Raw genomic sequence first — 11,101 nt, forward strand, 5'->3', positions numbered from 1 at the left:
GTCTACTGACAGCCAGTATGTATGTATTAATGTCTAAAACATGATGACTTAACGCCCTTCTGTCTCTCAGCAGATGTCTTCATCTTGACTAATGTGCATGATGAAGTGTATTCTTTTATTCACTTCCATACAGTGAAATATCTATGGAACCTCATGCATTTATTGAGTGCAATGATATCAGGTCTACAGTATGTATGTCATAGATCACATCAGTAAGTTAAATGTGTATTTTACAAACCTAACCCTTGAAAGGGGGTGCACAAATATTGCATTGGTTATATATATAAATGCGTTTGTATGATGAGAGATATTGCATTGAAATTGGTGTGCATAAATCGTGTTTAGGCTATTCAAGCAGTTTATTGTAGTACCTCGGTCACACTGCCACACCAACTTAATGTAAATTTTTTGTTGGTCTGTTGTAGGTCTTGTCGGTGTGACTTGGTTATAAAAGTTATTTTTATATTTTGAATCGTCTATCCATCACCTTGAAACGTTATTTTCTGCTTCTAAGTATATAGACTGTTTCCTTGAATATTGGACTGCAAACAGCTTCTTCTTTCATTTCTAGAAATTCAATGCAGGGTTTCAACTCTGCAGTCATAGTTGGGGCCTCATTTTTATCTTGGCCCTCAAAGGCCACATCATCTGTTGAAGGGAACAAAGATTGCCATCGCAATACTTATTTGGGAGTTTCAAAATGATGCATGAAAATAGAATATATATATATCTATATAATAATGGAATTACTACCGGTATTTGTTGAATTTCATGACATAGCCATGATTGTGCTATACAGTGTATGTGCATACATCTTCAAGTTGATCATACACTGTAGAACAAGTACAATCTCTCATAATGCCGTATCAATAGACTTTTGCAACTGTTTTGTGCTATAGGTCTCTGTAGCGAGCTTTCAAAATCACATATTTATTAACAAACAACTTACATATTATTATTGCTATAATGATGAAATCATATTGAATTTTCTCCAAAGTAAATTATTTACTAAAGACTAAAGCCAAAGATGTTTTAAAAAGCTTGATTTGACTATACGATAGGACAGGGAAAACCTCACAACAGCTCTAAAGTAGCTATCATAAATTTGGTTCTTTCCATATTAATATAATTTCCCCTTTGTTGATGGAAAGATATTTCCTTTATTCCTGTACTTGAAAGAGAGAGAGAGAGACATGATTTGCACATATGTTTTCAATATGATGATTTATATAATCTTTAACAGTTCATGTCAGAAGTTTAGTAGAAAGACCAATCACTGATGTACATTTTTATATTTCGTGACTTTGTAATTTATATTCTCTTATGATATATAATGATTATTGTGGAACTTTGTGAATATTCATGTTCTCTGTATAGATATATAGTACTGTAGTAAGAAGAAGCTTCAATAAATTATGAGTCTTTCACTGTATAAATTGTCAGATTATATCTTTTATTATGGTACATACAAGCACCTATATATACAAAGCTTAAACATATATACATTAAATACAAACAGGATGGATCACATAGTTTGAGAGTTATGATGCCTATTCCTACTGTAATAGAGAGATGGAAATGCCCCAACTCACTCAATTTTGAAACAAACATGGACGGATTTGACGAGTTGATACAGCACAGAGAATACATTAACCCACACACAAGCCAAATTCATGCAATTTCCCCACTTATATAAGATAATATCTTTAAAACATCTACATGAATGTATAAAGTGCATGCATGCTAAAGATCTTCTTCAATATTGGAATACTTCATCATTCAATGGGATGTTTCCTCTTGTACATGTACTTGCAATTATTTGAGAACAAATGCTTGAAGAATGATAGATGATGATACAATTCTTGTTTGATGCATTGGGCCTGTTATTAAAAAGATTGTAATTGAAAGTTACTCTATTCAAGCATACTTTTTGGATGAGGATATCGTAAAAAATACTTGCTTTACAAGAATTTTTATTTTTAGTCTTACCATGCATGAAGATTTTTTTATAAATTTGAACACTTGTGTAATCAAACTTAATAAATTCCCACACAGCAAAATACATAAACCTCCCCCAAAAGATACATGGGCACGCTCATAGTTTAGTGTTATTGTTTTTCAAGACTTTCATATCACCTTTTCAGTGACAGATGAGAGCATTTAGCAGTTATTACCCTGGTCATTGGATTCAATTAGTTTACACTCGGGATGGACTCTCTTCACTTAGTTTATATAGTGTGCCAATTGCTCTCTAAGTTAGATGCGAGGACCTGAATCATCTATAACTACTATGCGAGAAAACCATGAATCTAGGCTTTTCAAAAGGATGTAAAGCGTGTTCTTCATGACTTTTTCCATACAAAGTTAATCTCGGGCTTTGTCACAAACACATCCAGTGTAGCAAAGCAGTCACTCACACAACATTTTTTTCTGAAAGAGATAATAATTCTTACTGATTCGGTTTCAATATGCACCTATCAATTCCAAGGCAAATGTTCATGTCTTTTCGACAACAAGGCAATCCTTATTTACAGCATCCATTAAACAAAAGAGAACTCCAAATCGCGACTGCGATATATTACGACTCCTTTGTGACGTCATCGTTTGGAGGGTGTATTTCTTGATGCCGTACCCCCGCTGCGTCTACTCTGTGATTCTTGCTTCTGACGTCCTTTCCGCCTGTCACCCTTCGCTGAGGATGGTGATCCTGATCGATCACCCTTTCGTCTTCCTTTACCTCTCTCTCCTCCCTTCGTTGGTTTGGGATTTAATCGTGCTGATCCAGATTAAGCAAACAAAAAGATGGGGAATGCTTTAAACTGCTTAATAATGCTTTAACGAACAACCTCGATATATAATCGCTTAAGCGATGTCAGATCTTGTTATTAATATTATTATCATTACGTATTGTTGTCACCTTAGCCTTGGAAGGGAAAAGAGCGAACTAAATCTTTAATTTACTTGCTGATATTCTATTACAAATCAAAACAGTTACAAATTAGGGTGGGGAAACTTTGAAATCAATAAGCTAATAAGCTGATACGACAGAAAAGAAACTTCTCAGTCAATAAGTTATTAGGAGACAAAATCCTATACCTAGCTATTGTCAGGCTGTATACATTGTCCCTGGAGAGGAAACAGTCATACGTGATAGATCATCTAGAAAAACACTCTCAAATTATTTGTCAAAACTCGGTTTTGTAATTATTTATCACATTAAAGATGTACCTTTAACTTCGTTTGAAGCACAACAAAAAGTCTGACATTGAATGATTAGCATTCCAAACATGGTTGAAAAAAGGCCTCTTTCAAAACAAGTTGCAAATGCGTTTGGGAAGCCGAATTCCTTTTTAAAAGCACATATCTTTTGGACTGAGTACCGATTCCCCAGTGAAACATACTCTGCAAATGAAATAACTGACGATTTGAAATCAGAACTTATATTGGGCTAGAGCTCATATGGTATCCCGTAACATCAGTCAGAAATTTCTTTTTACTAGAGAAATAGTACGAATTCGATGGCTAAGATGGTTTTAAAAAGTTTACATCTAGAAGATACTTACATAAAAATTCTTTATCATCGTCTATTCCTTGTAAGAGTGGGATGTATGTAAAACGATCATCGTCACCTTCGTCCCCATCTCCTAAACGTAATGAAAAAATATGATTAACCCTGGTAATAACAAGACAATGCTATCACTACCAGAACATATACAAAACTACGAATGAATATACGAGCACGTATTTCAAATTATATATTTGTTTCCTTATCCGTTATCCTTTTGTTCTGTAAACCTTATTCTTTAAGTAGCGGCTCAATGAAGTTTCCTAGTGATAAATACAAATACAGCGATCGTGGATCTAATCAAAGGCAATATTCATAGTAATTTCTGTCATTTCAGCATTCCGCCAGTGCATGCCAAAGCTGGATTAATTGTGCATCTATTTGTTGTATACTAATATATAAACACAGTGTTTAATTATTTCTTTGTTAAAACATGGTATGAAAGGATATATCACATTTGTATTTCCATGCTGTCGAGAAGTATTATTTACATGTATTACACTTTCCAAACGATAATGCTTGATCCTCAGTTAGATGTGAAAACTTGAATTTAATATGAATATGCATTGCATTTTTCTGTTCTCATATCCTGAATATAAAGGAGACATACTCACGTTCTACTCTGACGAGTATAAAAGAGCCCCTGTCAGTCAGGAAGTTCTTGCCATAATCATCCAGATGACCCGGCAAATTGGCAACAGATCCGTTCTCATCTGACAAATCTATCACATCTAAATGAAACGAGAATAAATATAGTAAATCATCCTCATTAATACCAATTAGTGTCTAACACTGTCGCAAATACTTCCGACAAGACAAACCTCAATAGCCTTGTCTATCACCTATCGAAATCACCTATTGAATTGTCGAACACTATATATACAATATGTCTTACGTAATCAAAACATGATTTACATGGGATTTACAGTAAAACTGCATGCCCTTGACTTGATTTCTTAAAAAGTCTTTGCAAATGGTTTGTCTATAAAGAAAAAATAACAATCAGGTTTTGAAGATATTTTTAGAGACTGCGCCCACCACTATATTAACCTCATTTAAAAGAGAACGATAAGAAGAATAAAAACATCGGTTACCATGGTAACAACTTACCATCCTCGTCACAGTTACATCTTTCTCTGATATTGTCCAGTAAAATCACGTTTCGGCAATTAGGGTTGAACAATTCACTCTTGTCATCTGCAAAAGAGAGACAAATGTTTAAAGGAAAATGAACAGAAAGCATATATACCTCGAAGATAGTCGTGCAGTAAACACTAGCCATGACTTCATCATATAGAACTTAACAAGTAACATACAACAAATACACAAATAACAACTAACAAAGGACCCACTAAAGTAGGATTTCAAGTAGATTCGTTTTTTTCATTTCCGGTAACCAAATCATTTTGCATTACAATGACCAAAACAATGTCAAATATATTTCAATGCTGACTTCTGTTATATCATAATGTTTATTGTCTGTCATTGTTTATATTATGTGAAAAGAAATGAAAAATAAATTCGCTCTGTATACAGCTACTACTACTTCTACTACTACGAAGGTGAATGTTTTCTATTCAAGTGTCCTCCATCAATCCCTTCTATTCTTCTCGAAATGTCAACATTTCCCCTATCCTTTCCACCTGAGAAATTAATTTTAAGGAACTATTGAGCCCCTTGTCCAACCTTTGTAACAAGTTGAACTGTGTAAAAATAGAAATAAAATAAGAGAAATACATAAAATTGAACAGAAATTGCACCAACAATAAGAGAATAATTGTTAATGATTGAAAGCTGAGATCAATCAATTTGTCGTTGTTGTGAATTCCAAATCGGCAAATTAGCCATTCAAGACAGGAAACCCTCGTAATTATATTTTTGTTTGTTCATATTCAAGGCACAATTAAATAATTGAATTTATTACTCAGACTAATCAATATATAATTAATTTTTAATTATTTTTTTAATTAATTTCTAAGACTAATTTCTCGTGGTATATCTGACATCAAACTCCCATCAAACTTTCAGCAAGATTTTCAGGCCCCTTCCGTAACGTATATTTTGTTCTTTGAACTCTCAGAATGTCTTCTAAAGTCCTTTCAAACCCATGAACATCTAAAGCCCTTACATATAAAAATTATTATACCTTCAAGAAGCTTCAATTTTGTAATTCATGCGCTTCCTAGGACACGAACATTACTTGTACTCGCTCCCAAATTAAATTAATTTAAACTTTAGATTAGACAGGGGATTACCCTTAATCAAATGAATGTAGTATGATCATTCTTACAAACTATAAGCAAGGACGTTCACATTTCCTGTATTACTTGTTAGCGTCGACACATCGTATACTTTCGTATACAGTCTCACAGTTGTATGAATACATGAAGTGACCCTAAGGATCAAATTCTAATAAAAAGACATACCTCCTGATCATGTTTGTCTGCAGGTATAATTACAATTATGTGAATGTGAATAGCTGAAAAGGTAACCTGAGGGTACTTTATCGAATAGAAATTCTTCTCATACGTCCTTCTCTCATTGTTAAAGGTAAAGACCAGTATTGGAAACGCCCCAATTTCAAAAAATGAAATGGAAGCTCTCATTACCAATCATGTGAAAGAATATGTTTTGACTAATACATGATGATACAAAATTTGCCGGGAAACCGCCTACTAATTCATATATTTGGTAAATTTGTTTCTCTCATGGTCTGTGAGAGATATAGGGTAGTCCCATATACACCTTTCTGTGTATAGTGCTTGTAACTTTACGAAGAATGGGCCAAATTTCTTATCATTTTGATGATTCAAGAACCTTGCAGATGCTAGATGCTAGATGATCAACCTTTTCTGATCGATTCCACAACGTTTCTTTCACAATGCAATCGCATGACCGTAACTGGTCTTTACCTTAATTCAACACAAGATTTTTTTTATAGAGGGTGACTTAATGAGAACGTGACTTGACAAAATGATTATTGATTATATCAACAAAGTATCACGAAATGACTGAAAGTGCGTGTATCTTGAAAGTTTGTTTCTTTTTATTCCTTTTAATGTGCCGACGCATTAAGTTTCCGTACTATTGTTATCGTTTCATCCTTTCAGATTAATGTTCACCATGTTGGCAGTAGATATTGCACTACATTATAGAGTAATAAAACTATTTTTTATAGAAACAGGTGTCCACCATTGTTACCCTTCTTTTGAGTACTGTGAGGAACGGAACAAGAATAAATCCCCATCTATTTAATCACACCAAGGAGTTACCAGCAACTTCTTGATCAAACTAAGTAGGAGAACCCGATCAAAACATATTTATGTATACGAGCGGGGTTCACATTTTATATATTGTTACGTGCACACTGTATCATCAGTTGCTATTGAAACGATTGGTTTTCTTGCATCAATATGATTAGTATATATTTAGCCCTGAACGTTTCCTCTCGAACCAAATACCGATCAATCTCTATTTCGAAGAAAGCAACCCCACATCTTCAAAACTTGATTTATTAGATAATGACAACAGCTATGACAAAATATCTATATAAATTACTATTATAATACTAATATTATTTGTTTTACTATCAAATTAATTCTCTTTGCGCTTGTATAGCATATAGATAAAAAAAAAAATAAGTGAAAGTGTGATAATAGATTACAGTATACGCGACTACAACCAATTACCCCTTTGCTGTCGTATGATAAAATAGGACAAGGAATGTGTTTTCATGCATGTATAATACAAACTGTTGTCATGACAACAATCTTCGTACAGAAAAAAAGTAAAGAGTTTCTTAAGCTGTATAGGCCCATACATAGACCAATCTGCCAAATACCGTGGGTATCAAACTCTTCCGGTTAACTTTTTATTTGGTATAAATCATGAGAAGTGAAATCATGAACAAAAATAACAGCAACACTGAAATGAAAGAGATTAGCTGTACTGTAGATACTCGATTGACTCATGTGCTACATAATAGAAGCCCGTCAATCTATAAAAGTGTTTCTAACATTATGTTTGCATTCTATTGTTCCGTCACAGAATAGATAGTCGGCTTCTCCAAAACATTTCCTATTGTATCTTTTGGCCTCTATCTGCTCAAACAATCGCCATGTTAAGCCCCCCCGTTACGCCCCATTCGGGGGTAGAGATATCTTTTCTTAGTTCAACTCGAAAGCAAACACATCCATGTAAAACGAAATGGCAGGAGAAAATTTCGGTATTGAAGTGTAACAAATTCGTCTATTCTGTGAACTTAGAGAAAGGGAAATTTTGTGTCTATTTTCTAATCGGTAATTATGATTCAGATACAGTTAATACGCTTAGTAAAACATAAAGAGTAATGTGAAATGGAAAAATGCTGTACAAATGTAAATGCTTTTCTGTCTTTGTCAGTCCATCTCCCCTCTCTTTCTCCCTTTCTCTCTATCAGTGTCTCTTTATCTCTCCTCTTACTCCCTTTTCTTGCTCTCTCGTTTTCCTCTTTCTCCATATTCCCCCCCCCCCACTCTCCCCCCTCTCTCTCTCTCTCTCTCTCTCTCTCTCTTTCCTTTCTTTTCCTTCATTTCTCTCGCCACTCAATTTCTTTCCTGTCATGTTTTGTGTGTGTGTTTATAAGAAGAAGACCATCAGAGACAACGCATCAGTCATCGTATAGTTTACGACGAACATACTTGATGGAGGTGATAAAGCAAAAGCAGTTAAAAACTAGAATGAAGTGCGAACTCGTTTTTTCAAATGCTATGAGTAAATGTGTGACGTTGTCATGACAACACCTTATGCTGCACCTGTCAGAAATAGTTCGTCTTTGTAATGGAATATTATGACCGGAATGTTATGACCTTGGGTTTAGGAAAACGGAACATATCAGAGTGCTGCATGACGCATACTCATATATCAACAAATACTAGTCCTTTCAGATCCCAATATCATAACTAGACATCTGAATAATACAAACGATTACATTGCTTTAACTGCTATCATTACCAATAAATGCTACTTCCTTTGAAAGATTTTGTATCGGTTCTCAATCAACAATATATCCAATACCTTGCAGAATGCCGCTTGTGAATCTCAATTTTCCAATCCTTGAATGAATTGTAAGTACATAATTTGACATTAGACAAGGATTTGGAAAAGTGAAAACATGGGCCTACATGCAGCCATCATTATGATACATAACGGTACAATCATTGCTTAGTGTACGTAATTAATAAAACACTTGATTTTAAAAAACCATTTGCCACTATTCTTAATATTCAAGATGCCTTTTGTTGCAAAACAAATTATTTATAACTGTAGTTGATTATCGATTACATGGAAAATATGAATGCATGATTAGAGGACCAGCATACAATACCCAACCCATGAATATTAATTTTTGGAGTAATTTCTTATGATCAAAATCCGCTCATCACTCAGTTTTCAAAGAAATAGGAAAACATACTGCAAGGTCGCTCTGTATGATATTGCTTCCCACTCAAGATCATCAAACATAACTCATATTGTAAGCTGAACAATGATAGGGCATTTATATGATACGAATGATAGTTTATATGTGCAAGAAGTACTGCTCATATGCAGTTCTCTTTCAATTGAACTGGCTGGGTTACCAAGCAATAATACACAGTGTTTGTCATGAAAGGATTTCATCATGATGCATTTACTGAGCTTTATTTAGTGGAAAGAGCAATAGAAAATTAGGTAGACATTGTAGCAGGTTGCATTGTACTTATCAATAGGTATATTGATTAGAAAAGGATCACAGTGATGCAATAATCGAAGCAACGTTATAACTAGGAGCACAAGAATGAAACTCATCAATTCAGATCAATAGAGACTAAATACACATATATCTTAGATAATCATCTACTATCTAACAGTATATGAGCAGTACACATACAATGCACTATATCAGATATACCTGTATATTAAAAACTGGTATAACGCGTGCCTAGCAACGTGGGAGAGACAGTGGTATGTACGGTATATATTGGTGTATACACGGCTCCGCACGCTCCAGTAATCCTGTGTACAATACGCCTTATCCATGAATAGAAGTATATGCATGTAAATCCGGTAGAGGTGAAATATATCCAACTCTGCTAAACATGCCAGCGATTGAATTCGAGAATATAGCATTGGAAACAAACTTACCTCCAAACCGAACGGTTATAAACATGGCGACAAGTGCAACTGACAGAAATTTGTGGATAAGTTGCTGTCGCGCCAAGTACAGATTCACGTCTGCTTGTGGATTGATAGAGTAGGCTTTGAATGAGTGGAGTGCGATCGAAGGTAACTGTGTGGTGGTGTTTTGATGAACCCAACCCCGCAGGGCATGACCCATTCATACGATAACGACAAATCGAAGTCAATCCGTTGCAGTATCTTGAATAACAATAGAAAAGAAGACTCATCATCTCTTGCTAAAGGATAATCACAATTTCGCTCACGCGGAACGAACCTAAGAACTACTAAGAAAAAAAGGGCCCTGTTTTAATTTTTCAAGGATATTTTTTAAAGTCTGGCTTAAGTGTTGACATGGTTGACACGCCAAATACTGTAAGTCTATGTATAGGTCTATGTATGTTTCGATCGCAAAACTTTCCCTTATAATAATCGTAAAAAGAAGAATTCGCGATGACAAGCTTTTTATAATTATATATAGCACTCCTTTGGAAATCATGTGACTGCATGCAGACTCCCCCAATTTTATATCGACAATAATGAGGTAGATGATTATAAACAATAGATCAATCTTCCGTGTCAGTTACCTATAACAAAGCTTGAAGTACGTACAGTTAACTCCTAAATTATTCATACCCTTTGTGAATTTGATGTTTTTATGCGTTTTCGGAAACTCAAGAATGAAAGATGGACTGGTTGAATTAGGAACTTGTTTGAATACGTATAGATTTAAGCTTTAATATGTCACAGTCTCAAGAAACATGAATCGGGACAAATCAATTTTTCAAATGCTCCATAAATTACGAAACTTGGTAAGGGTATACAACATTAGTAGTTGTTATCTGTTCCTAAAAACTACTTTGTCATACTATAAACTATACATCAATAGTTTGTTTGACAAAACGAAAAGATTCGACAAAATAAAAATATATTCAAAAATATGAAAAGACCTTACAGATAAATATCCAAGGGACTTATCATCAGCAAACACATCATGCCCTTCCTTATCAGATCTCTGCCGTTGTTCTTGCTTGAAAAAATGTAAGATCCTTAAACCAAAACACAGTCAAAACACAGTCACTAGATCTGAATCAATTAAACGGGATAGTGTAAACACGACTTTGTATAGACTTCTCGTTCATTGTTTACACTCGGTTGTTTATAGGTCCAATAACTAAATAATAGTGTCTTTACGATTAAGATCTCATTGTAAAATGGTTCTTATCTCACTCTTAAAGATGGGACGCGTATAATGAATCTCAATGCATTAAGGCTGCGTGTCTCCGAGTCAGTGGCGGATCCAGGGGGGGGGGGGGGGGGGGCCCGGGCCCCCCCCCCCTT

The 11,101-nt window shown here is 34.7% G+C and overlaps 1 protein-coding gene across 1 annotated transcript; it reads right to left on the bottom strand.

Moving 5' to 3' along the window:
- Window positions 1-2,355: 2,355 nt before the first annotated feature.
- Window positions 2,356-9,953, bottom strand: LOC577294 (uncharacterized protein CXorf65 homolog). The gene is made up of 5 exons (XM_794859.5): window positions 9,728-9,953; window positions 4,676-4,762; window positions 4,180-4,296; window positions 3,564-3,644; window positions 2,356-2,776 (listed from the first exon to the last, which is right to left on the bottom strand). The coding sequence occupies exons 1-5, from the start codon at window positions 9,918-9,920 to the stop codon at window positions 2,598-2,600; spliced, it is 657 nt and encodes a 218-aa protein (XP_799952.2). The 5' UTR covers window positions 9,921-9,953; the 3' UTR covers window positions 2,356-2,597.
- Between the last annotated feature and the right edge of the window lie 1,148 nt (window positions 9,954-11,101).

This window comes from Strongylocentrotus purpuratus, unplaced genomic scaffold (assembly GCF_000002235.5).
Source record: "Strongylocentrotus purpuratus isolate Spur 01 unplaced genomic scaffold, Spur_5.0 spur5_scaffold_5, whole genome shotgun sequence".
NCBI classification, from domain to species: domain Eukaryota; kingdom Metazoa; phylum Echinodermata; class Echinoidea; order Camarodonta; family Strongylocentrotidae; genus Strongylocentrotus; species Strongylocentrotus purpuratus.

What these genes read in the sequence shown, in the direction of transcription:
- LOC577294 (XM_794859.5), bottom strand. Translation starts at nt 9,920, where the DNA reads ATGGGTCATGCCCTGCGGGGTTGGGTTCATCAAAACACCACCACACAG. An exon ending in TATAACCGTTCGGTTTGGAG is followed by an intron (nt 4,763 to 9,727) that starts GTAAGTTTGTTT and finishes TCTCTTTTGCAG; the next exon opens with ATGACAAGAGTGAATTGTTC. An exon ending in ATGTAACTGTGACGAGGATG is followed by an intron (nt 4,297 to 4,675) that starts GTAAGTTGTTAC and finishes CGTTTCATTTAG; the next exon opens with ATGTGATAGATTTGTCAGAT.